Source organism: Chanos chanos, chromosome 1 (genome assembly GCF_902362185.1).
Source record: "Chanos chanos chromosome 1, fChaCha1.1, whole genome shotgun sequence".
Classification (NCBI taxonomy): Eukaryota; Metazoa; Chordata; class Actinopteri; order Gonorynchiformes; family Chanidae; genus Chanos; species Chanos chanos.
The window spans coordinates 9,615,719-9,642,515 of record NC_044495.1 but is presented as its reverse complement, the minus strand read 5'-3'; the positions used below and the strand labels follow the sequence as shown (position 1 = coordinate 9,642,515).

The following is a 26,797-nucleotide window of genomic DNA, read 5'->3' as shown; positions in this document are numbered from 1 at the left end:
TTAATGCTAATTTTTAAAAGCATTATTCTGCTTGCATATGTTCATTACAAGACCACATTTATAGACTACACAAACACTGTAAATCAATGAATGATAGATATAGTAAGTGTAATTCAGTCATGCATAACATGGGTTATTCTCAATGATCTCATTCACTGTGTGCAGCACAAAAGGGGCTCTGAGCATAGACAATCCAACCCACTTGGCCTCTGTGACGCAAGGTTTGTGTTACCAAGCCCCTGGAAAGACCTGCCCCACCTGTGGGGATGTGCCACTTGTCTCTTTGAGTATTGTCATTGCGTTTTCATGCTTATTCTGAGGAGTCATGTCTCAGTAAAGTTCTTTACTCCAAACAAACCAACATACAAATGTACTCAGAGTAAAATTTCCCAGTGATATTCAAGCCTCAGTTTTCAAGAACAAACCAAAGTAGTTACGAGGAAAAACTAACATTCATGAAGAAAAAGTAAGACTATTTCAAGAATGTAAAGAACAACCCTATGTATGCCATGCGCAACGGTAAGGATTAAAAATATTAAAGCGCTCATTTCATACGCACTTCAAATACTAGCTAAAATGCAAAGTCATTGTAAGCGTTTCAGTTCTGAAAATATGATCAAATCCCTCATGAATTACGTCCATGTGCTAATCTGTACAATTTCATTCTGACACCGATCTAGAATCAGTGCGCTGCAGGGACCCTGCTGTACATCCGGGTGTCGCTCCGACGGCGCAGACTCCCGTTGGCTGCAGTTTCCGTGTTGGCTGTGAGAACGAAGAGGAGGAAATATACACAGAAATTGACAAAATCCAAATGGATCACACTGTCTGTTCTACTGCACAAATGGAATAAGTGTAATATTCGGTTTTTCGTCAATATTTATGGAGTGAGAGAAGGACTTAATGCGTTTTGACATGGTAGGCACAATGACAACACTGCCTGACATGTGAAACATACAGGACTTTAATTGACGAGAGAGTGCGACTAAGTGGCTGTATTTCCCCCTTTTCCTTTCCATTGCATTGGTTGATGCAGTTTTTGTATTCAAATCCTCGTCTCTGCTGGGGGAAAAATGAAGAAGTTCAATATCAGAAAGGTGTTGGACGGCTTGACTGCAGTTTCTTCCTCTTCATCCGCATCACCTCAACCGGGAAACAGGGAAAATGACATTATTCAGGAGAGCCTGCAGTCTGAGCATTTTCAGCTCTGCAAGGTGGGCTCACTTAATATTATCATCAGTATCTGAGGGAGGTCACAGGAATTCGCCGTTGGCTCTAGATTCTGCATGCGAGCAACTTGATTGATTGATTTTCCAGTACTAATAAGTATCAAAACCCCTTATGCCTAATACCCCAACTGTTCCACAGTGTAAGAGCTTTGGCGGCTAGCCCAGCAGGCTAACTTAGGCTACAATCTCAAACCAGGTCTTGATAGCTGATCTGGTGAGAGGTCTTACTTTAGTTGGTTACAGTTAAGTTATAATAAACTGCCATTTTCCAAAAGGGTCTTTTACAAATACATTTCTTGTAGTTTTCCCCATAAGTATTAGTTAATGCTGGTCACTGCAGTTTGGTTAGCCAGAAAGCAGTTAAGATGATTAACTAGCTAGAATAGAACTACATAGTAGCCTTGGTTAGCCAGATATCATCGGACACACGTACTGTTATCGTACATAACATGAATTCATTTTACAAGTAAGTTTGACTGGTTTGTAATCTTTTCGGTTTCGCAAATTGAGCTCTGTTACTGAAGCCTAAATTCAGAAGCTAGTTAGCCCGTGTGTATGAAATCTACTTAACCAGTTTCCCAGGCGTGTCATTCATCTTGCCTTCAACGATAGCAAGTCTGATTTTCTTCAGTTCGAATGTTTTCCCCACTTGTCATTCTTTTAAATCTTGATATATCACTTTACCACTCACATTTATGCCTAAAAATGTATACCATCTATCGTTTCTCTGTCATCGATAGCTAGCCAAATGGCTAATGTAATTTCTAACTAGCAAAGCTGCAGTATGTTAACATATTGGCTACCAGGCTACTTTACTACGATTTGCCTGCCTCAGAAACGTTCTTCTGTTTGATCTTAACATACCAAATATTGATTTGAGAATTGCTACATGAACACACAATAATGATGTACTTAAGTATATTAGTCAGTCATCAGACTTAGCATACATCCCATTTTGACAGCCAGCGCAAGTTAAAACAACATGCCAGCGGGTTCTAGGCTGTTGAGGTTGTTACCACTCCACTCTGCATGAATATATTATGGACAAAAGTTAAATTCAACTTATGAACATAGATTAAATTCGACATAGTTTATAGCAATGCCTATAGACTGTCAGGAAGATAACTCGTTCTTATCATTATCACAAGTATTTACCCCTTTGGGTTTGAATATATGTTTATCTCCTTTGTTCATAGGTTCTCTCTGACAAGAATATATCTGATCAACTGAATTAGAATTTGCACACTAACCTTAACACAGGCTCTTTCTTTTACTGAAACAATGTGAAAGTTGTGCCCCTACTCATTGTGAAAGCCTGCAGAACCTATAGATGCTACTAAATTGTTTTACAGTGAACGAATTGAATTGACACGTTTTGATACACCACTGGATGATGAGATGATCTAATATTGAATCTTGTCAGATGGATCCATGAAGCAAAACCATATTCTTGTTGCTCTCTGTGTGTGTGTGTGTGTGTTTGACAGTTATGTCTGGTCCACATAGCCTATTTGTAAGGAAAGTTTTTTTTATTCGTTTGTTTGCAAAGAAGTGCCAGTTTTCATGCAGTAGTCAGTTTCTTCATATTTTCTGGAGCAAAATAAGTTTTGGATGTGGTTTCATGCAAATTCCTTTCTGCTCCACAGACAGTACGACATGGCTTTCCCTATCAACCCTCCTCAGTAGCTTTTGATCCAGTTCAGAAAATACTGGCCATCGGGACTCAGAGTGGAGCTTTGAGACTGTATCCTTTCAAATGCATTCGAAACTATCCATCTCTATGAAGAGCTCAGAGGATGTAGCCTTTTCGCAGAGGCAAACCAGCTAAGTGCAAAGGTGACAAAATGCAAGAAAGTCTCTCATCATCGTTGAGTCACTGACTTGATATAAGCATGTTTGTTCATGTGTTTCACACTTAAAACGAAATGTGGTTTATGTAACAAATGAGCATGTATAGTGATATATGGCAGCAGCGACTGTAGACTAGCTTTCGTCTCAGAATCCTTGTCTAGCTCCAGGGGTTTGTTTACCTCCAAGAGGCACCACTCGTGGGAACTGTATGGTAGGCAAAGCAAAAAGTCCAAGAAATCAAGCGAAGGTCATGGAAAAATCTGTGTATCTTTAAATAACTTAACTGATATCCAACCTTTGAATCTCTTAGCATAATTCCGCGTGTCTCTAAACTGCATGATCGCATCAAAACCACAAGATGGTTTTAGCTAGAGCTCAATTCAGTGTTTGTGCAAACCTGACGGATAAAAGCCTCTCAGACTCTCTGAATAAAAGCCCATATTTGTGAAGCGCAGATTCAGTGGCGTGGTTCTCCAGAGTGGAATCTGTATTCCTGCAGGAACTAGGCTTGTTACTGGTATCACTACTGAGGCATGAGCAGCTCTGCTGCCATATGCTGTAAAGTCACCCTCATCATCGGCGCTGCCTGGTTCATGCCAAAATTCCACCTCACATGTGCTCCAACTATCATTGAGCTCACTAGGCACGTCTGTCAGATTATTCTACACACAAACACGCACATGCACACGCACACGCACACACATACACACGCATACGCACACAGATACACACATTAACACTCTCACATGGACTGAGGCTACTGCACATTGCAGGTTTGTGTTAAATTCTGCATGTAATCTGTTTTGTTTCATCAAATTTAATATCCTTTTTTTTTTTTCTTGCAATTCTTTGGAGCCAGAATATCTTCAGAGGCAGTCGTGTTTCCAGACTGCTTCTGCTGTAAGTCTTGGCCTGTGATGCCACCGGGGCCCGGTCGGAAAGCTTGAGGTGCGGGGATGACTTTTCTGTTATGATGACGTTTGTCTTGTGGGGAGCACAAAGGCAGCCCACCTGGTGAGGCTGGCTTAGTGCCAGCCTCTGATGGAGAGAGCACTGAGTTGAGAGGCCTGGATGTGTTTATGTGTGGGTTGGGGAGGGTGGAAGGCAGGGGAGGGGGTGGGGGTGCTGCTGATGGGATTACTGTCATTCAGCTGATTGGTCCATTTATCAAAAGACAGGCTGCATCGATTTGCCTCATTGCTCCCAGAGTTGGGAAACGCCAGCACTGCTCAGTTGACATAAACTCAATAAGATGTTCACAAACTGTAAATGTCTAGTTTTACACAGTTTCATTGCTTGTATCTCTGTCTTCATTTTTATCAGCGAGTGGATCTGCATTTTCTGGACCTTTGCATTGTCTGGATAGAGAAAAGAATGTGGAATATCTTGCCCTTATAGAGGGATTCTGGTGTCTTCGTGCTCCGATGCTAAATCGATAATTGTTGCTTGTTAAGCAGTGTGAGAAAACTCGACTACCGTTAAACGCCCTCAAAGAACGTGTCAATAAATGATGCAGTCAGTTGTCACTAGGTTTTGGTGTTTCTCCCTGTACTTACCTCCAAGCCTCTGATTTACAAGAAGTGTAGCAAGTTAGCATGTCATTTTGTGGATTTATTTTAAGGTTTTGCGGGACTTTGGCCACAGATGCGTCAAAACATTTGTGATTTGGTCGAAAAGTCTCCCATCTCCCACAACCCGTTACCCCAATTGGTAATGGTAATGTTTTCAAGACTCAGTGTTATGCAAAATGATTTAATTTTTTTACTTTTTTTTTTTTTTTTGATTGCCTTTGAATTGTAATGCATGAAACAGCATCGTTTGCAATTACCTGAGTGGTAAACTTAAAATAAGTTTAAATATTGAATCATTAAAGTAAACAATATGGCATGTTTTACACAGTTTGCATCATAGCACCACAAACCACTTGTGGTTTACCAAATGAGGAAGTGCCACTGTTTCGTGAGACTTTCCTCCTTATATTTGAGATTCTGACTCGTTTAAAAAGCGATTTTACAAACTTTGACCACTCAGTTGATGCTATCATAGGGTTAACATGCTTGTGACACTTACTTCCTGTGCTGGAACATTCCAGAGGCATGGGACTGACCTCACAAGATCTGCTACAAAACGCATGACTTTTGCTAATCCCTTTCTTTTAGTCTTCACAGAATTAACTTTAACTTTTACCTCTGAAACACCAATTTATTCAGCAATTTGACTGCATTTAGTTAAGTTATCCTCTCACCCCCTTGCACTCTTCGTAAACAACTTTGTATACTCAGTATAAATGTTAATTTAATTACCTCAGTTTTACACAACCTGATAACAATATAGGACACTAGGTTATGGGTGGCTTTTCAATGATAAGCAAAGCTAAGTTCAACCAACAGTTAAGAGGTTGCTTTTCTTTTAACGTGTTGTAAAACACTCTCCTAAATATTTACAGTGTACAAAATGTGATGATGTTACACAGAATGAGGAAGTTCCACCCTGTCTTCATCAAAAGCAGGAAATGGTCGCTGAAAAGAGATATTATCACAACCAAGTGACTTTTTTTGGCAGGCTACAGAAGAAATTAGTGGGCATAAGCAAAGGGCACAGATTAAGTTATCTGCTTGTATTAGCATCCTTAATGTTAGTTCGTACACATGAGATTCTTTGATGAGTGGTTTTTTTTTTTTTTCCTTTTGCTGGGACATTGTGGCTTTCTCAGTTGCTTTCTAAATGAGTCCTTGTACCCAGTTTGCCCCTCTCTGTGCTCTGCGTATATGGTGTCGGTTGTAGAGCCCAGTGAATAAGGGCTATTTGGGACTCCACCTGCGTTTGTTTAAGGCACACAAGAGCCTGTTTGATTATTCTGTTGTTAATCTTGTTTGGACAGATCCTATCTCCAGACTATCAACATGTACCTACACTCAGGCCAGTGCAGACCGCATTGTAGTCGGCAGGCTCTCTCCTCTCAACAGCTTCAGCTGTGTTTGATACTTTCTCATCTCCAGTACACAGCCTGTCATTATCACTGTGTGTTTATGTGTGTGTGTGTGTGTGTGTGTTAGTGTGAGAGAGAGAGAGGGAAAAGGGGTGTGAAAGACAGGGACCTGAACTGAAAGTGTGTGAGATAGATAGGGCCATGTTTTAATCTTTTTCTAAAACGTGTCTTTGCCTTTTAATAGTTGGTTTCAGAAATCAGCTGTAACACAGGATATCCATTGCTCAGACAGCAGTATCCGCTCGCTTGAAATTGCAAATTAAGGCTGCATTAACAAGTCGAATTTGCTTTTTTTAAGGAGACTTCGTTGCATAATCGCAAGATGACTTCATATTCTATGCTAATATCCTCATAGCTCTGCTCTCATGTAAATTTCCTTCTAGGTATTTACCCTGTCTTCTTCGTTGTTCATACATTTGTTTTCATTAGTAAGTCATGCCCCTGACTTTCAGTTGCTCTCACATTTTTCTGTTCTCTCTCTTTTTTTGTCTTTGTGAGGCTGCTCAACCGCTTTGGTGACTCCGCTTGTTTTCCAAGAAAACTCATTAGCAGCAGACATGGGAGATGTTGGAATGCCTCTGTGTCCCTGCTAAACCTCTGTCCACCGTGCAGTAGAACAGCAGGCCTGGCCTGCATTAGAGCGCAATTACATGACAGTTGTCTTATCAGATTTCTTAATGGTTTGACTTTTACCAGGAACTGCTTCTGTCTGATATGAGTCATTGTTCGTTGGAGCATGCTATTGTGAAGTATGAAGTTTAAAAACCACTGTCAACTTTTACTCTGCAGGGCTATTTGATTCTGTGCTTGTTGATAAACAGCCTTTTAGAATCGCATGCCGAGAAATCGTTCAGCCATTGAGATGAGAAGTAAGCAGATGGGTCCGTTGATATTTGACATCTGTCCCAGTATAACTCTGGAACAGTTGTTTTTTTCTTTCATGCATGTTCCATGAATACTTTCTTTTTTTTTCCTCCACCACTTCAGACACTTTCTTAAGCAGCACTTCGTAAGAGGACGCACAAGACATGAACTTCCCCATCAGAGATTTTACTGAGCTCGTGAATCATCCCGGTTAAATGTGATGTCAGTTCAGCGCTGTTAATATGTGACCGCTCGACTGCTACGTGCAGATCGCAGAATAATACCATTATGTGCCAGTCTAAAGTCTAAACGCAGTGGCATATCTTCAGACGGCGTGAAGGGAGGGCATTCATCCAATGCCAACAGTGTCCTCTACGCCGCTCACCTCTGAATCCAGTTGAACTGTTTTATAGAGAGCCAGGCCACATGCTTCGTGTGTCGTATCATGTCAAAGTTTAGCCGTACAGCACGCGCATGTTCCTCCGAGGGACGCGCTGTGGACAGGCTGTGAATGTGACAAGCAGTGAAATAGCTCCCGGCGGAGGGGGAGGAGGGGTGAGCGCCGGGCCTTGCTATGCTGAGAGAGCGCCTGACTGACGTGGGGTTCAGATCCAGGCGACGCGTAAGCCGAGCTGAACTGTGAATGAGTAAAGCCAGAGAGAAGCTGTTCTCTCACGGTCTGGTAATGCCGCCGCTGCCGCTCCGGGTGATGCATAGAGTTATGAATAAATAATACGGGCACGACCCGTTGGCTCTTATTTATAACTGCGCCCTGTTATTTATTTAGTCCGCGTGCCAGTCGTGGTGTAGGCCCGCCATATCAAAAGGAGCATGGTGCCATACTTCACTGAACCGGTTTGGAAGAAAGGATGCAGAGATGGAACGAGAGAGCCATCCACATACCCAAACCGTCTGATAGAAATTGTGCGAATTTCATGTAGCAGGCCCCTCAGCCTCTCCTGATGTGAAATATTAACGATGCGAAACGTTAGGGAATCGGCCTCTAGTTTGGCATGTGAATTATTGAGGTGTCGGGGGGGGGGGGGGGACATGAGCATACGTTTGCTCATCTCTTAATCTTTACGTCTCTCCTTCTTTCTTCCTCTTATTCCTCTTTTTTTTTTTTTTTTTTTTCCTTTTTTCAAGCTAACCCTCATGTCATTTTGTTTGCACCCTATGCACTCTGACATACTATTCACTGGTGCAGTGCATCTGATTGTCTTATCAGTGAAGTGAGTTATCTTTGAGGAAACACGGGCTCTGTAGGTATTTTCTTTAAATTTGTTGTGCAAGATTTCTCTCCTCACTGTGTTTACCATTATTGATCTGTTTAGCTGCGATGCTCGTGCTCCACTCCTAGCGTATTCGGTCTGTTAGAGAAATAGAGCAAAAACTTGAATCCGTTAGAGGTTTTTCAGCTCTGTTTGAACAGAGAGGAAATGAGTGAGCTGTGGTTTTAAAATAGCTGATTCACCTCTCACTTGTGCAACTTGTATTTCCTGTTTATAGTGAGCAACCTCATGATATTTAGTCATTAGAATGAGGGGGTGTTTCTTTCCCTAAATGTAGCAAAAGATTGAAATGGCGGGTTTCCCACTGATAAACAGGGTACTTAGCATTGTGGCTCTCTCATAATGATGACACCTGGCTTGACTTAAGGGACTTTCTTTGAGTGTGGGGTGAAAGGTAACTTTTCATTAGGAAAAAAACAACTCCAAAGGGGATTCATGTAGATTGAGTCTTACAGTAATGTGATTAGTGGTAGAGAGACATCTGCTACCAGGTTTGTATGTGTAAGCGTGTGCTTGCAAAGCCTGTTAGAGAAGTGGTGTAAGTGTAGTTTAAGCAGACCTCCCTTTGACCCATACACTCATAATAATGAATTTTATTTCAGTTCCCGTCCAACGACCTCTCTGGGGTTTGAAAATCCTACTCACAGATGACCTCTTTGAATAATACACGTACTGTGTTTACGCGTGAGGATTCCCTTTATTTCTTTTATTTCTGATTTAAATAATATAATCTGATTTCTTCTGAAGCATAGTTTCACACAGACGGTTTTGCATACAGTTTCCTATAATACGACGTTAGAGTGCAGTTAGAGATTTGCCCTGTCTTTTGGCAACGCGCCTTTCCTGAGAGAGGCTTTAGCTGAGCAGCGGTGGACTGACTTGCTGTCGTACACATACAGACAGGGTTTAAGCCTCAGTTGAGGGACTCAGTGTAATCCTCTCAGTTAAATCAATGAAGCAGCTCCTCATTAATGACAGACAGGGGCCTGAGGGATGACAGTCTCCCCCTAGAGCCAGGCCTTCAGGGGTTTCCTCTTGCGCTGGTCGTCCTAAGATCCACGTCTACAGTGTATATCAGTGCATGTAAGCCCTCATCACGGCATGTTAAAATGTGAATACGCCATGATATCTCTGTTTCTTCAGCGTTGAGAGGATGTTCTGTTAATGTTACGTAAACGTTCCTTGACTGAGATGAACTCAGCTTTGGCCGTGCAGGAGTGGAATGTTACTGTCAGCACGAGAGTGGTGCGGCCGTTATTCAGCTGCAGTTTCTCATCAATGAGGTGAGCCATCCTCTGTCCCGTTCATCTCTTTCTCTCTCTCTACAACAGCTTGAGTTTGTTCACACTTACTCTGAGAGCGTTCAGAGCACAATTCATCTCGGTCTGTCACTTGTTAATTAGTTTAGGTTGGCCACAGTTATCTTAGACTTGAACCAAATCACGACACTGTGAGACCCAACACCCACTGCGATTGTTCTCACCCAGAATCATAGAGCGTCATGTGCGTGAAGGTGGACGTGTTGTGATAGGAGCCATCAAGCGCAGTCATTGTAATAATATTAGGGCGGTCAGAGCAGAAACATGCCCATGAGACTTGTCACAGCGCGTCACTGGGCGAGAACAGTGTCATTAGAGCAGTAGCTTTTTTGTAGTGCCATAGAATGATTAGAGACAAACCCAGAGATAATTAACACCTGCCACTGTTTAGCTCTTCCTGAAAGAATTCATCATAAGCTCCTATCACTTAAAAAAAGATCTGCCCAGTATATTCTCAATATTGGTTGACACTGATAGGTTTAGGTTGCTTTCAAACGTTGCAATTGAATTCCTATGGAATGATTCCATAGGGGGCGCTGGTGAGCGCATTAGCAGATGACAGCATTCATCTATGGAACCTGAGACAGAAGATACCAGCCGTCCTCCATTCTCTTAAATTCAACAGGGAGAGGTAAATGACCCCACTGCACTGTCTACCACAAGCCCTAATGAGGGTCATCACTCAATGCACCACATGCATAGGGTTCACCCTTCATTTGGCTTTGCCTAATCCTTTTGATTCAAAACACAACATTTTTTGAGATTGTACCAAGTGTAGCATTCTCAGTGTACAAAGCATTACAAATGCTTCTACCGGTAGTGTCTGGTTAATTTCATACCAGTAATGTGAAGATATGCAAAGTGTGTTTATATGTGTGCCTTAGTATGGAGTGTATTGAACTTCGTTCTTCGGGAATACAAGAGACTCAGCAATAGGTCATAATCAGCATAATTCATCACTTCCAATATATATGACTCAGTTGTTTGTCAGATGTAATGGTGGATATTGAGAAATGCTAGTGAAAGCTTAGAGGAGCAGTCAGGGATTTTTATCAGACAGCATACATCTGGAGGGTTTTTTTTTTATAATAGCACAATGCCTTGAAGCCTTTTTACACCATGGTAACAGTGCTGAAGACTTGATCTAATGTAGAATTCTCAGCTGTGATGGGACACCCTGAATAATACATACTGCTCATTTCCAGTGTATTTTTGATCATGCGAGATCTTGTTGAACTTTGGTCCACATGCCTCTGTAATCGCTGCAGTGTGATTTGCCTCAAGTGCGTTGAACAGGCACATCTAGCAACAACTGAATAGAGCATGAAGCATGTAGGATAAGAAATGGACTTTCAAAATGTTTTCCAATTGGTCAGATGTTTGCATGCCTGCGTACTGTACGTGTGGTTTGAAAATTTGGACCAAGAATCTTCCTCTCCTTCTCTGCAGGATCACGTTTTGCCATCTCCCTTTCCAGAGCAAATGGTTGTATGTGGGCACGGAAAGAGGAAACATCCACATCGTTAATGTGGAGTCTTTTAGTCTCTCAGGCTATGTCATCATGTGGAACAAAGCCATTGAACTGTGAGTTTCTCCCTTTGCCTGCCAGCAGTTTGTTCTTTCTGTAGCATCTGTATCTGTATCTTCTGGGGGGGGGGGGGGCAGATTTTTTTCAGAACTTAACATTTCAAGGTGTTTTACATATATGTGTGTGCAAAGATGGTGGGAGGAAATTGCACCAGGTTAAGATTCAGTTGTTGATGATGTTCAGGATTTGGTAAGTGGTGGAGAACTCAGCAGAATTAGTTTATTTCTTGCTGTTAATTCTCTTCCCTTCTTTTTTTTCACTCGTCATCCTCTGCCTTTGCTCTTTACACGCCCTTTGCTGTTTAATTATAGTGATATAATTATATTGATGACGATTAAAACAAGGTCGATTGTATTTATTGAATTATTGAATGGTGACTGTCTCTGTCCTCGTTATTGTTAATTACCCTTAGCATTATTCAGATGCGTATTTTTGAGTTTTTGAGTCTGAATATAATGTTTACCAATGACTCAAGTGGACAGACTATCTGTCCACTGCATAACACACACACACACAAACACACACACAACTCAGACATGCAGATCTCTGACAGCTGTGTACTCATGTGACCTGCTGTTCTTATTGAACCCGTGATAAGGAAGTCTAAATTGTAAGATGGGGTGGTTATCATGCAACCACACAGCTTCTCCAGTATTCTCTTGCCTTTTCTGCTGCTCCTGCCCCTGTTGCCATGGAGACTCTAGCTTTTGACATCAGAGGGAGGGGGCGGTAGATTATGGGCCGTAATTAAGGGCCCTCTCCAGCCTACTGAAGCAAGTTAATGCTTCATAAGTTACAGGGTCATTTGATTTCATCATAAATATGATTATTGTTTAGAAAAATGTTTTATCATTGTCAGACTGGCCTTCAGTTTCTCATTGTTGAACTGAATCCGGTTCTAACATTTTCAACCTTTTTGACTTTTTTTTTTTTTTTATTTGCATTGTCTTGAAGTTCTTCAAAGACACATCCTGGACCTGTGGTTCATATCAGTGATAACCCTATGGACGAAGGAAAGGTACAGTGCTCAGAACACTATCGATTTGGGCCTTTTAAAAGTTATTATTGCAGGAAATATCATAAGTCTACATGGTAGATTTGCAAAGTTGAAAATGAGGTTCAGGAGTTTTTAACCCAATGTCATATCTGTAATTTCTCGCAGCTTTTAATTGGTTTCGAGTGTGGTATTGTGGTGCTGTGGGATTTGAAGTCAAAGAAGGCAGACTACCGTTACAACTATGATGAGGTAAGACACAGCCTAACTCAAAACCACTCCTGGGTGGCCGCTGTCCTGAACTTTTTGCTCCCATCCCTTAGTTTAAGGTTGCTTAGTGCTCGGGGAAATGGGTGCGTAGCCATTCAGATATCACGGTGTTTTCTTGATACGGGTATCAGCAGAACTTTGACCTTCCAGGGCTGGAATCAGGCACCTCGCTCTGTGTTTTGTCTTTGTAACTGAGGATTGGTTACGTGGTGTTGTAATGGCTAGAGAATAGCACGAGTTTTGTTTTTACTTTGTGTGATAGGTTGACTGGTTCCTGTTTTACAATAGCTTTGCAATACATTTCTGACAACACATTAATCTTGCGTGTTATTGTGTAGTTTCCTGCTCAGGTTTCTTATCTCTGAGACTGACAGTAGAAGTATTGAAAAAAGTAACTTTTTTTTTTTCCTTCATTTTTGTTCCTCTTATCTCAAACTGTGTCACCAATCTGATGGCGCTAAGCTGAATGTTTACACTTTCAGTAGTTCTTATGCATGCTGCTGGTGCTACATGACTCCAAGATAATTACCTTTGCGTGAATAAATCGTTGCGTTAACATATTTCGCTAAGTTGATCGGTCTCTCTCGTTATGCCAGAAGAGTACAAACGTGTTCTCTTGTTTTATTGTTGCTGATTAGCAGTCAGAATCTTGGCAGCTTCCTTTTCGGAGGAAGTTCAGGAATCGGCCCAAGACTGTCAAAGCCCAGTCCTACTCTAATTATCATCAGAGCACATGCTTCTCCTCCTTAACCACAGTTCTCATCGATGAATGGGTTCTGTGTGTGTGTGTGTGTGTGTGTGTATGTGGTACAAGTGCTTATCTCTGTCAGGTGTCTTCAGTTTATGTCAGCGCCTCTTGCGGTTTTTCCACGGGGACAGGCAAACAAAAAAAGCGAGTGCGCATTCCTTGTGGTTTTGTCAGTGTTTGCTTTTCACTGCTCTGCAATGATGTCATATGGCATAACCGTCATAACTCTGCAGTTGATTTTTCCTCCTTTTGTCGGATAGGCGATCCATTCCGTGGCCTGGCATCATGAGGGGAAGCAGTTTGTGTGCAGTCACTCAGACGGAACACTCACAACATGGAATGTTCGCTCTCCCGCCAAGCCCTCGCAAATCATCACCCCACACGGTGTGCATCCTCCCCTACCTACACGCACTGTGAGACGTCTCTTTACTGACGTGGAAAACTCATTATAATTTCAAAATCATAAAAAAAGGAATCATAATTTCGTTCCACGGTAATATCGAGAATCGGTCTCGTGTCCTCTGAGGATTTAGGTTAGAGACTGAACAAGGGGATAACTAAAACGCCCACACCTTTTGTCTGAAAGACATCATACTTTTTCACTTTCAGGGAAGCAGCCCAAGGATGGAAAGAAGCCTGAACCATGCAAGCCAATCTTGAAAGTGGAATACAAAACAAGCAGGGCAGGGTAAGAGAGTCAGAGTGAAGACCATATCCTGATTCTGAAAGGCCCTTCGGACGTCACTTCCTGTTTACGCACCGTGATATTTTTAGCAAGCTGTCTTTTTGGTGTTTGTTTGTTTGTTGAAAGGGAACCTTTCATGGTCCTCTCTGGAGGTTTGTCCTATGACACGGTGGGACGGAGAGCCTGTCTGACAGTGATGCATGGGAAGAGCACTGCTGTGCTTGAGATGGATTACCCCATCGTAGACTTCCTCACTCTGTGTGAAACGCCCTATCCAAATGGCAAGTCTCCACTGACGCTTAGTGCTATAATTACAATGCTAATAATTATGTTAAAGAGTGCACTGCAGCAGACTGTATTCCACACTATTTTGGATTTTGTTTTCTTTATCCGGTTTAATCCCTCTGCAATCCCTATTCTTTGTAAAATGATATTGCAGAATATTACAGATCAGTGGTATATCTCTTCCAAGCCAATATTAAACTGTCAGTACCTGCTGGACAAGACAATATGTACACTCTGAAACTAATTGCTAACTATTTCTTTCTTTCTTTATAGATTTCCAAGAGCCGTATGCTGTTGTGGTCCTTCTGGAGAAGGATTTAGTTGTTATTGACCTTACACAAGTTGGGTAAGTCAACACTCAACAGCGTGAGCACTAAGGATTTGCATGTCTGGGCTAAACTGCAGTGTCGTTTAAGAAGGTTTTTTTAGTCCACAACATAGCATACGTGAAATCTCATACTCTCTCACTTAGTGTTGACACCATACCAAACATTTTGTTTCAGTGCCAGTACCAATCATGATTTTTTTGGGACCTCAATACATTTCCCCCCAAAAAGGAAGAAACATTCCGTTATTTGTGCCTTATTTCTGACCCGGGCAACGTCCTCTGTCAAAACCCCAAATCTGTGTTCACAGATTAACAAATCAAAGCGATGACATTCAAGATAAAATGACGGTACACCGTTTTAACTGAAATAGCAGCATAATCTGTAATCTGTAATTACAGCTATATAGCGATGCATGTGTGCGTTGCTTTTGTTTCTGTCAGAGGTACTAAGGATGTTGTGGTGATGTGTTCTCTAGCTTGAGCCGTTTGCGTGAATGAAGAGTCTCTGTGCATTGTGCTGAAACTCTCTCAGACACTGTCGTTTGCATATGACATCACAAACAACGCTCTCAGCATTATACAAATATGCATGTATGAATATTAGTGTGGAGAGATTGCAATTCTTTCATGCACATAATAAGAGAGTTAACAAGTAGTTGTCACGTGATGGTCTTTTTCATCCAGTTTAAAGCTGAAATATCTCCCTGTTTTAATTGGTCGCCATCTTTGTCAATCAGCATTGTTGTCAACTCACTTCTTATATGGCTTATATGATGAACTCAGTCAGGGTTGTTTTCCACAGTCACATACACATACAGCTATCTCAACATCACTGCTGTCAGCGTGGTGCCTGAAGAGACGTATGGGCATTTTGCTAGATCAAACAGTCATTCACACATTAAAAAACGTATCAGGTTTTTTTTTCCAAAAATCCTTTTATCGTATATTCAAACCATTAGTGCCACGGAGCTATTCGGTATGGCATTACCGTGTTACCCTGGCCTCACTTCATTACCATCTTTCTCTTCTCGTCCCGTAGGTACCCAGTTTTCGAGAATCCTTATCCTCTGACAATTCATGAGTCGCCTGTAACCTGCTGCGAGTACTTTGTTGACTGTCCAGCAGATCTGATCCCAGCCCTGTACTCTGTGGGCTCCAGACAGAAAAGACAAGCTTTCAGTAAAAAGGTACCAGACTATTGACAGCAATGCGATGAGCAACCAAATGATGTCCGTTCCTGCAAATGTTGCTTCGTGTGTATTGGAGAGTAATTTCATCTTGTTTATGTATCAAAAGATTGCCTAATTAGTGTTGACATAGAGATGACTTGTTTAATAATGCAATCTCCAGATTGTGAGATCATTTTGTAAACATCCTTGACATCTGTTTTCACACAGGAGTGGCCTATTAGTGGGGGGAACTGGGGCCAAGGTACTCAAAGCTACCCAGAAATCATTATCACAGGGTAAGTAGCACACACATGCACACACATACACACACTCACACACACACACACACACATTCACACTCATCTCAGTGAAATATACTTGCTGCCTAACCAGCAGTAATGTGGATGTTGATATTATTTGAGTGTAACTGGATTATAGATCAGGCATAGATTTTTTTTTTCTCCTCAGTGCAAAGTGTTTACTCATTTAGAGATTGGCATGATATTTGCTGGTTACTGGTAGTCAGGTCTCAGTTAGCTGTTGCCTGAGCAACCGTAATTCTTCTGGTCTTCTGCTCTTCAGTGATATATGTGGTATGAAGTGCCTTTTTTTCTTCTTTTTTTTGGATCCAACAGACATGCTGATGGTTCAATCAAATTTTGGGACGCCTCAGCAAGTGAGTACTCCACTGATTTATTCATAAGCATAAGGAGCATCATATAACAAACATCATTTTGTGCTCATATTGTACCCATCAGAGGTCTCTCTTACAACCTGCACATACTCTAGGAGTAGAATGTTAATATTTGCTTGTTTTTTTTGTTGTTGTTGTTTTTTTTTATCTGTCACAAAGTAATGCTTCAAGTCCTGTACAAGCTGAAGACGGCCAAGGTGTTTGAGAAGGCTCGCAGTAAGGAGGACAAGCCCAGCACTGATATAGTGGAGGAGGACCCGTTTGCCATCCAGACCCTGTCCTGGTGCCCCGAGAGCCGCATGCTGTGTGTGGCCGGGGTGTCCGCACACGTGCTCATCTACAGGTTCAGCAAACAGGAGGTCACCACCGAGGTTATTCAGGTACTGACACACTCATCCTAACCCTGACTGCTCATTCTAACCCTAAAGCTTTCAGATAAAGGAAGTCTGGCTAAGCTGAAACAGGCTGCGTGTGTACTTCTCGCTATATATACATTATGCAAATGTTCCTTTTTTTTTTTTTTTTGTCTGTGGGATTCCAGGTGTTTATATGAAGTCTTACTTGAAAGTGCATATTTGAGTTTCAATTTATGTGTGTATGTTTTAAGCTGTTTGCTCAAGTGTGATGAATGTGTGCGTCTGTGTTTTTGTGAGTATGTAGCGAATGTTTAGCCTTTACGTTCTGTATGTTTGTTAAGGGTTTTAGAGGTATGTATGCAGTTTTGTGTATTTACATGTGTGTGCTGAGGAGGGTGTGTATGCTGGACTTTTTAATCCTCCTGTGTGTGTGTGTATTTAGCTGTTGGAGGTTCGCATGCAATGTGAGCTGAATGAGGTGGACTCTCCAGAGGCCGGTGGAGAGCAGGCTTCCGCCGTGTCCACCCCAGGAGCTGCGTCCAGCCCTCAGTCCAGTGTGCCTCAGACACATCCCTCCACTAGCAGCAACTCCTCCGACGGCCTACGAGACAACGTGCCCTGTCTCAAGTATATCCCACAACATCTCTAATACAACGTCGATACAACTCTCTTCCTTTAGCATGACTGGCTGTTAGCGGTTAGGTGTTCTTGCTGTTTCATCCCAGAGTATTTAAGTATTTGCTTTGGCTTGTGCTTCTTTTTGTCAGACTGGTTTTGTGTTAGGCTTTATCTTGCACCACTGTCAGGATTAGCTTTCCCTGTTCATTTTGACAGGGATTTTGCTGCTGCAGTCGTTGTTGATATTAGCACGTGGCTAATGCTACATGCGTTTGCACATCCAGATGCGCTGTTAGCCCATTAGCCTCGGTGATGATCACTCTTGCCTTGTGTTGTAGAGTACGGAGCTCTCCACTCAAGCAGTCTCCTGGGTACCAGGTGGAGTTAGTCATTCAGCTGGTATGGGTCAGTGGGGAGCCACCTCAACAGATCACCAGTATGGCTATTAACTCCTCTTATGGCCTGTAAGTGCTCCCTGTACAGTCAGCACCCAGTCATCTCTCTGCAGCACGTTGTTCATGTCACATCTTTGTAATAAAAAAACTTCATCTTTGATATACCACAGATAACAAAAAAAAAAAAACAGTTTCATTTGTTATGTTACGTTTGCCCCTAATAAAGCGAAAACAAATATTGTGAGAATTTCCGCGCGAGACGGTCGCGGAAAAAATTCCGTCGTCGAGTTCGCTGAAATCTTTCCCCGTCTCCCCCCGGTTGGTTTACAGCGTGGCGTTTGGCAACGGCAGCGGGCTGGCGGTTGTGGATTATTTGCAGAAAACCCTCCTGCTGAATGTGAGCACAGCAGAGCTTTATGGATCTTCTGACCCACACCAGAGACAACCGCGATCACCTCGCAAAGCCAGGCAGCCTTCTGGAGGTGAGAAAACCAACAGAAACGGGCTGATTCCATACGCACGACCTCCATCTTAAACTGTCAGACTTGCATCTAAAGGTTCTGAATCTGGATTATTATTTTACAATCGCTGACATTTTTTTTTTTTTTTTTTTTTGTACCTGAATGTCATTGAGGTTATTTTCGTAGAATTACAGGATGGAGTCTAGGCTCTGACTATAATCAGCAGCTTTGGCTTCTAACCATTTGTACTCTCCTCTCCCCTCCCATGCAAACAGCATCTTTCGCACCACAAGTTGCCAAATCTGGCAGGGAATCCATCTGGCGTTTAGATCAGTGAAAACACACAGACCCATATGCTCTGATAAAAACACTGGGGAAAAAAAAACAAAAACAAAAACAAAAAAAGCCTCATGTACCTTGTAATGTGTACGCCTGTCTCTCTGTGTTTTTTCTCATTTCTCTTTTCTCTGTTTTTCTGTGTTTTCTCTTTCTGTTTTCTCATCTCAGTTTGAGTCTCGTGAATCGATCGTAGCTGGATACTGGACTTAAAAAAAAAAAAAAAAAAAAAATTGAGTCATACTGTTAACGACATGTATAATCTCCTCATATATTTTTGGTATTCTACAATTCACGTGCAGTAACGCAGAACAGTAATATGTCCAGTGGGCGTCCGACGAGGGACACTGCCCCAGTTGGACGGAGTCCAGTGTTCTGAGCTCTCAGAATCCCGTGGCTCTCTGTTTATTCCTTTGGTTTTCCTGTCATTGTTGGGTCTCACCCTCTCACTGTTCTGTGGTCTCTCTCTCTCTGTGGTTTTCGTAAAGACGTTCCACGTAAGCCATCTTGCATGTCCGGCCTCTCTAGCTTTTATTCTGAAACTGTGAAAAAACTGCGCACTTCTTACCTCAGTAAGTCTCATCACACGCTCATCACACTTTTGTCTGTCGCTCTGTCTTTCTCTCTTCTCTTCCGACTGTATTCTTTTTCATTTTGTTTTGGTTTTTTTTTTTTTCTTTATTCTATGTCGACACTTTTATTCCGAAGTCACACATAGGTATTTTAGACGTTCTTAATGAAGCAGTGTGGATTGTAGATTCCCCATGAATAATCCCCTGTGAATTTATTGGTAGTTTTGCGAGGTAAAGACTTCATGAGAGATATATTAGTGACTCCTTCAGCTCGTTGGGAGCAGTCTTGAGTGTGTGTGGTGTCAGCTGCTCTAAGCTGCGTGTATCTGTTTTCTGGCTCAACAGGCCTCTGTGATGCCAATGACGGTTCCACTGCCTCAGAGGATCGATGCAAATCTCCAACTTCAGGTAAATATTTACCGGAATGTTCCATGAACACAGAGCGCTCGAGTGTGAGAGCAAACTTTTAATGCATCCTTACACTAGGGGTCAGGAAGGAACCATCATTTCCGAGAAGAGACAAATAAAACAAAATGAGGAAGAGACAGGGCAGAGTTTTTGACTCAGTTTTGAGAACTGTCTTTGAATTTGAATGTAATAGCTGCAACAGCACCATGGGACTTGATGTTGATAACAGAAGACTACTGGCGACCATGAATGGGAGATGTAATCTGAGTGAATGGGTAATTTGATATTACACCGTGATACCCACAGATGTCACATGAGACCCACAAAATAAGACATAAAGGAGAATGAAATGATAAACGCATAATCCACATTTCAGCCACTCGTGTGCAACAGCGTGTTTACATATCTTTTTTTTTTTTTTTTCATTAATAGGCATTGCTGTCACGTTAGACCACTGTGATTCGTCAACAGTTAAAATATCTCAAAGATATTTTATGCACAGTAATATCATACCCATTAATATGGCACTTATGTCAAATTACTAGTGAGCTATGATTCCCCCCCCCCCTTACTTTACACTCTCTGTAACATTAAAACCAACTGTTACCACATGGTATGATCTGGCTACAGGGACAAAACACATACATTCCGTCACGTCTTTGCTTTACTGTACAGTCAAGACAGGTAATTAAAAATATTCACCTACTTCAGTACTATAAACATGTCTTCTGACCTCTGTTATTTTCTCCTCATTTTATTCATATTTCTCACCATCTTGAAGTTGATCAGGAATTTTGCTGTAACTAAATGAAAGTCTACTGAAATACCTGTGTTAGTCTGAGCAGTGTGAACTCCAGTGCTTTTCAGTAACGTGGGTCTGAATTCTGAGTGAAGTGTGTAGCTTGATGCAGACTCTCATCAGTTTGGGTTGTGTCGTTACTACGTAGGCTCTGGCTCCCCCTGCAATTCAGACGACGACAAGCAGCAAAAATTCATTGACCGGGGTATGATATTCAGTGTATCAGTAACTCAGATATGTTTCTGCATTTGCAGAGAGAATTCAAGAATGCCAGTAACACTCAAATATTCTTATTGTCTTTGCTGTTCTCTCTCTCTCTCTTTTTTTTTTTTTTTGGTTATCCATTTCACAGTGAAGTCCAAAAGCAGACGGTTTTCCAAGAATGTAGCCAATGACTTCGGTACTGTACGGTTTTATCTGTAACGGCTGACTGGCTCTTCATTAATACTATGGGCACTACTAACCAAACTAAAGCTGACAATTAAAAAAAAATCTCGTGAATGCTTTCTTGGGGGGGGGGGCACACAGCTTTGTTGTGTCAACTTAAATGTTTTTTTCGGTTTTCACTTACTTGCCAGTAGGTTATAGAAGGTCATAGAATCTCATATCTTTCCCTCTGAGTTTTTTTTTTTTCTGCTGCAAGTGGTGATTAATCTTCACTGAATCTTTTTCTTTGCTAGAGGGCATTACCTTAAACCAAAAATTAATGATTAGTGAACCACATCTTTATTAACTTACTGTTACTTCTCTTTTTTTAAGGTTTTTTTTTTTTAACCTGGCTTTGTTACTTGATGTAGGACTCTTTTCTTTTGAATCTCACATCTGACTTTGTTTAACGTTACAGACAAATTGCGCAGACGGGTAATCTATTACAAGGGTAACACACAATAACCAGCTCACGTATTCTAACGCTACGAAATCACATCAATCCACCTAATATACGTCTTGTCTTGTTTTACATGCCATTACACAGGTCAATACCTGATCTGTATCATCAGTACTCAAAAGAAACACGACCGTCGAATAAAGAAGTAGCTTAATGAATGTCTAGACTGTTCTTTTGTCCATGTACTCAGAGATCTTAACCCAGCTGAATGTATGATTGAGCACTCTTTTACCTTTAATACACTAAATTTGACTTGTATCCCTGCTTCTGAAACTACCGTGTATTTTTGCCGTTTACTAACAAAAAAATGAAGCCTTTCTGAGGCTGGATTACGGCTGCGTCTCTCACTCTGACTTAAGTCCTTAAAGCTCATTCTCTCTCTCTCTCTGCATGGGGATGTGTGATTGGGACATATGACTGAATCTAACACTGATCACTTTCTCTCTTTCAAGGCTTCCGGAGGGTTCTTGGCTTTACTTTACATAACGTGATCTATTTCAAATGCAGACAACGCCTCGTCTGCGACCGCTTTATCAATTCTGCAGTTGTCCTCACAGGAGATGACTAACAGAATGACTAACAAAAGATCCAGTGATTCTTCTTTTTTTTTGTTTTTTTTTTTTTTCCAAACGGACATGAAATTACAAAACACTAATATCTTTTCTCAGAATCGTTGGTATTCCCATTTTTAAAAGGTGTTGTCTCTTTTTTCCAGCCAAGATGTCGCGGAAATTAAGCACATCTGCCGATCAAAAAACAGATTTTGGTAAGCCACGGCTTTTAACACTTTCGTTTTAGGTAGACCTGATAACCTTACCTTTTTTTTTTGCAGGTTGATGTCAAAAACATGTGTATCCAAGTCTGTCAAGTATAGTGTGTGTCAGACCCCATGCTTGAACGCTCCACTGAGAAAGAATCAGGAAGGCTAAACAGTAACTGTGTGTGTGAGAGAGAGAAAGACAGAGAGGCTCTGAGGTTGTGTGTGTGTGTGAGAGGGAGAGAGAGAAAGACAGAGAGGCTCTGAGGTTGTGTGTGTGTGTGTGTGTGTGTAGGAGTAAGTGGTTGTTATCCTGTAACTCTGCCTTGCTGAGCCCCTCTGTCTTTGCGTGGTGTTTAGAGGAGAGGGTGAGGCGACAGCGCTCTCTCCCCTATAAGAAACACGCGTTTTGTGTGAAGGAGATGAGAGAGGGGGGAAGAGCGACTGTGAAGAAGTCTGTCCGCAGGTGTCATTCCGACGGCAAGAGACTCACTGTACCTGACTTCAGTGAGTTGTCCTGTTCTGGCCTGGTTTGGCCCCGTTCTGGCCTGGTTTGGCTTGGTTTGAGCTAATGGATACTAATAGCTGTCTCCTCTGGGAGCTGTGTGGGTTTGGTTGTTTCGATACTAACCTTCCCTTTAATCTTCTCTCTAGTCCTGAAGAAACAAGAGAATTTCTTTTTCTTCTCAGATTTATTATTCGTCTATTTTATATCACTTGTGATTAAGGCGAAGACAAGGAGTTCCATGTTTATCTCAAAAAGGTTAATTATACTTATGAGGTTTTTTTTTTTATACATCCATATTTCATGAAACACTTTCCCAAGACAGATTTTCACATTTTTCCTGTTAAGATGAAATCATATCCGTTGGAATGGAATGTCTACTCAAAGCACCATTTTCCCCCATACATTTTTCTCTAGGACAACGTTTTGCATTCACCGCATTCATAGATCAGAGAAGATTAGCACGACCTACAGCAGCACCTGGGTGCACACTGCACCTGTCACATGTTAAAGATCTGATTTTCTGAGGAAGAAAGTTCTGAAACCTGGTTATCTTTTATGAGGTGTTCTTGTAACTCAGGCAGGGATGTTGAAGGTATGTTTAATAAAGCTCCAAATCACGTTCATTTGGATTTTGAACTTTATTAAACTAATCAGATGATATGGTGTGTATATTGGTATTTGCCTGTCTATGGGAACAGAAGGGAACTGTCAGTGTGTTTGTATTTGAATGCTAACATTTTAATTATTCGAGTTGAGTCTTTCATGTGCAGTGCTACGTTATATAACATTTCACCAAGATTATGGAGTCTGCAAAAAAAAAAAAAAAGTCTGAAATTATGTAATTTGTTTTTGTTGTGGCTACTATTTGTGCACTGCAGATGAAACACTCTTTCTTGGTCTACTGGAGTCACACTTACCTTATGGTCTTAGAACTATGAAGTTAACAAAGAGCGGGATAACTCACTATTCTCTTTTCACTGCCTTGCAATCTGATCCTGATCTCTTAGTATTTCAGTCGCTCGCTCCAGATTTCAATTATTCCCTGAAGTTATTGTATATATTACTCTAACTAGATCTCTTATTGGGGGCGGTGGTTGTGTGTGCGTGTGTGTGTGTGTGTGTGTGTGTCTGGTGTGCTACCATGTCCTCAGATGCCAAGGACAACTCATTCAGTCGTTCACGCAGCTCCAGTGTGACCAGCATCGACAGGGAGTCACGCGAAGTCATCTCATTCTTTCACTTCTGTGACACTCTGCCCAGAAAGACAGACACGTTTGCCACGCCCAGCATCTTGGTGGGCACCTCTCAGGGCACCGTGCTGGCCCTCGCTCTCGCCGTCCCCCCCACCACTGAGCAGAGGCTGCAGCAGCCTGTTGGTGTCTCCTTCTGCGGTAAGACGATCTCTCACAGATGTGCCGTGTTTAGGTTCTGTCTGCCCAGATAACCGCGTGTGTGTCTGTCTTATGATTAACTGATGTCTCTGTGTATGTGTGAGTCTATGTACCCACGTGGATGTTGTTTATATATTTGTCAAATATATTTAAAAATATACCACACTGCGTGTGTGTGTGTATGATCTAACTTATCAGCGTGTGTGTACCTTCTCCTTTCTATGCAGGCACACTGGGCCGGCTGAAAGGTGGCGTTCTGCGGATGGCCCTGCTGGACTCCACCGGCTCTCTGCAGCCTCCACCCTACGAGCCTTGGTATGAACCCAACGCTCCCGAGGAGGAGAAAGAGCGCCCAAGGAGGCGCCGGCCTGCCTCACCTCCCTCCTCACAGGAGAGCCAAGAGACGTACTATGCCGTGGTCTGCTCTGAGAAACAGGCCAAAGTCCTGTCCTTGCCCTCCCAGAACTTCATCTACGAACACAACATCACCGAGACGTCCTTTGTGCTCCGGGCCGACGTGGTAACCATGCCGGCTGGGATCTGCATCACCTGTTTCTGTGCCAACGGCCACATCATGGCTCTGAGGTAAGGCAGATGGTTTCTGTTGATACACGCGTGTGCCCTGAGAAGCTTCCAAATTCTTGAGTTCCAGTATAACAGAATTTGGCCAATGTGATGATGGGTTCAGCGCTGTGAAGTTAACGATCTTTTTTTTTTTTTTTTTCTTTTTTTTTTGTACTTAGCACCCGTTTTTCATTTGTCTGGCTTCGTTGGCCCTTACAAACCCACAGTGCTGAATTTAGCTCTATAAAGCATATTCTCAGGCACAGTCTCTCCGTTATTACTCTGACTCTGACGTCCTTGTCTTCAGTCTGCCAAGTCTGCGGCCTCTCCTGGATCTTAACTACCTGCCCCTGACGGACATGCGGATAGCCAGAACATTCTGCTTCTCCAACCTGGGCCAGGCCCTCTATCTCACCTCACCCACCGAGATCCAGAGAATCACCTACAGCCAGGAGACTTGCGACAACCTTCAGGTCAGCCTCTGAAGTATCACACAATGTCATGGGTTGTGTGTGGGGTTTTTTTTTGTTTGTTTGTTTGTTGGTTTTTTATAATAATGCATTTGAGAAATAAATAAAAGTACACATCCATGTTGGTTGTTTAGGAGATGCTTGGAGAGCTGTTTACTCCAGTTGAGACACCAGAGGCACCAAACAGAGGTTTCTTTAAAGGGCTGTTTGGCGGTGGAGCACAGTCCTTGGACAGAGAGGACCTCTGTGAGTATAAATGTACCTAAACAGACACTTCACCAGGGTTCGCTCACCCTCTTTCGACGACTCCGAAATTAATGTAACACACCTGGTTTCGATTTCTCAATGTTCCCGAAGACCTTCAGCGTTAGATTAGGGGTTGGAGCGAAACGTTCCAAGCGGATAGCTTTCTTGGAAGAAATCTGGTCATCAGTCACGTTGGATATCCTATAGATTGAAAAAATGGAAAAATATTGAAATGCAGTACTGCCAAGGTGTCTGAGACCATGCTAAGGAAAAGCCATTATCCATTGTTTTGTGCAGTTGGGGAGCTGTCAGCAGGGAAAGCCTCACGCAGCCTGGCCCAGCATATCCCTGGTCCGGGCGGTATAGAGGGTATGAAGGGGGCTGCTTCGGGTGTGGTCGGGGAGCTGGCGAGGGCCAGGATAGCCCTGGATGAGAGAGGACAGAAACTTGGCGAACTGGAGGAGAGGACCGCCGCCATGATGGCCAGCGCAGATTCCTTCTCTAGACATGCGCATGATGTGAGTCTGCGGTGATATATCTGCCGTCTGACGGATAGACTTACTGGCTTTAACATAGAGGGGAAAATGCTGAAATAGTAAGACATTTTTCAAAAAGCTTCAACAACAGTTTTAACATCGGTTTTTCTGTCTTTCTTTCTCTCTCTCTCTCCCTCTCTCTCTCACTCACTCACTCTCTCTCAGGTGATGTTGAAGTACAAGGATAAGAAGTGGTATCAGCTCTGATGGGTCCACGCAGGGACACAGTGGGCCTTGATCTTTGGGCTGGAGATCCATCTGCCCCTCCTCTATATCCTCCTCTTTCTGCTCCTCCCCTCCTCTCTCTCTCTCTCTCTCTCTCTCCAGGGCAAAAGGGACTTTCACCACTGACTGCCAGAATCCCCCCCGGCACAATGTCATTCAGCATTACCTTGGTCATCTCTCCAAAGCTGGGAGAGTTAAATGAGAGTCGGACCGTGAGAGAGAGGGAAAGAGAAAAGAAGCCATCGTGGTGGACCTCCTCTTTTGTTTGGTGGTGTCTGTGGAGTTGCCCGTCCTCTGTCCACTCTAAAGCTGTATTTCCCTCAACTGGAGAGGAGACTCAACATAGGCACTGCCTATATCCTCCATTTTCATCAGCCATATTGTCATGTCCACTGCCATATGACTAAAACACACACACACACACACAAAAAACTGCAAAACAAGGAATTGTGGGAAAGAAAATTGATATGTATCCATAACCAATGGTAAATTCAAGGCCTTTAGAAATAACGGTTGTTCTGTTAACTGATAAGTGATATGTGAAAGGAAATTCAATGGCACGTTCTTTTGATAGCCTACAATCATATGCTTTAATTTTTTTTTTTTTTTTAAATCATCATCATCCATATTTGGTTTTGTTACACGAAGAAAAAAAAAAAAAGGCGACATTGTGTAAATGAGAAGATAATGGCATTAATTTCACCTCTAAAGGGCTGGTAGTTTACTGTACTCATCACATATCACATGCTCGTTCTGCCATATCAGATGACAGGGGTGTTTAATCAAAAATGATGTCCCCTGGTGTGATCAGAGACTTGCTCCTCTCCCTAGAGGACATGTTTGGTTTACACTGATTAGATCATTACATTTTACTTATAGTGAGAGAGTTACACCATCCCCTGTTGTACGTCTGGAAGACCATATGTTTTTTTTTTATCCATTCACAAAGATGTCAGTTACAGCA

General features: G+C 42.3%; 1 protein-coding gene across 1 annotated transcript; it reads left to right on the top strand.

The window, feature by feature from the left end:
- Positions 1-886: 886 nt before the first annotated feature.
- On the top strand, positions 887-25,967 carry stxbp5b (syntaxin binding protein 5b (tomosyn)). The gene is made up of 30 exons (XM_030772068.1): positions 887-918; positions 1,037-1,214; positions 2,876-2,973; positions 9,427-9,508; positions 10,075-10,175; positions 10,994-11,128; positions 12,087-12,150; positions 12,295-12,378; positions 13,405-13,528; positions 13,754-13,832; positions 13,956-14,110; positions 14,388-14,460; positions 15,482-15,629; positions 15,840-15,907; positions 16,247-16,287; positions 16,465-16,685; positions 17,104-17,288; positions 17,618-17,743; positions 18,005-18,156; positions 18,960-19,043; positions 19,389-19,451; positions 20,399-20,455; positions 20,603-20,650; positions 21,852-21,902; positions 23,553-23,792; positions 24,020-24,377; positions 24,664-24,829; positions 24,961-25,072; positions 25,370-25,590; positions 25,774-25,967. Exons 2-30 carry the CDS (start codon positions 1,074-1,076, stop codon positions 25,813-25,815), a joined length of 3,519 nt encoding a protein of 1,172 aa, XP_030627928.1. The 5' UTR covers positions 887-918; positions 1,037-1,073; the 3' UTR covers positions 25,816-25,967.
- The last annotated feature ends 830 nt before the right edge of the window (positions 25,968-26,797 follow it).

Bases quoted from the DNA above. Each gene is read 5' to 3' on its own strand.
- stxbp5b (XM_030772068.1), top strand. From the start codon at position 1,074: ATGAAGAAGTTCAATATCAGAAAGGTGTTGGACGGCTTGACTGCAGTT. The intron at 17,289-17,617 runs GTATATCCCACA...CTTGTGTTGTAG, and splicing joins GACAACGTGCCCTGTCTCAA to AGTACGGAGCTCTCCACTCA. The intron at 17,744-18,004 runs GTAAGTGCTCCC...GTTGGTTTACAG, and splicing joins ATTAACTCCTCTTATGGCCT to CGTGGCGTTTGGCAACGGCA.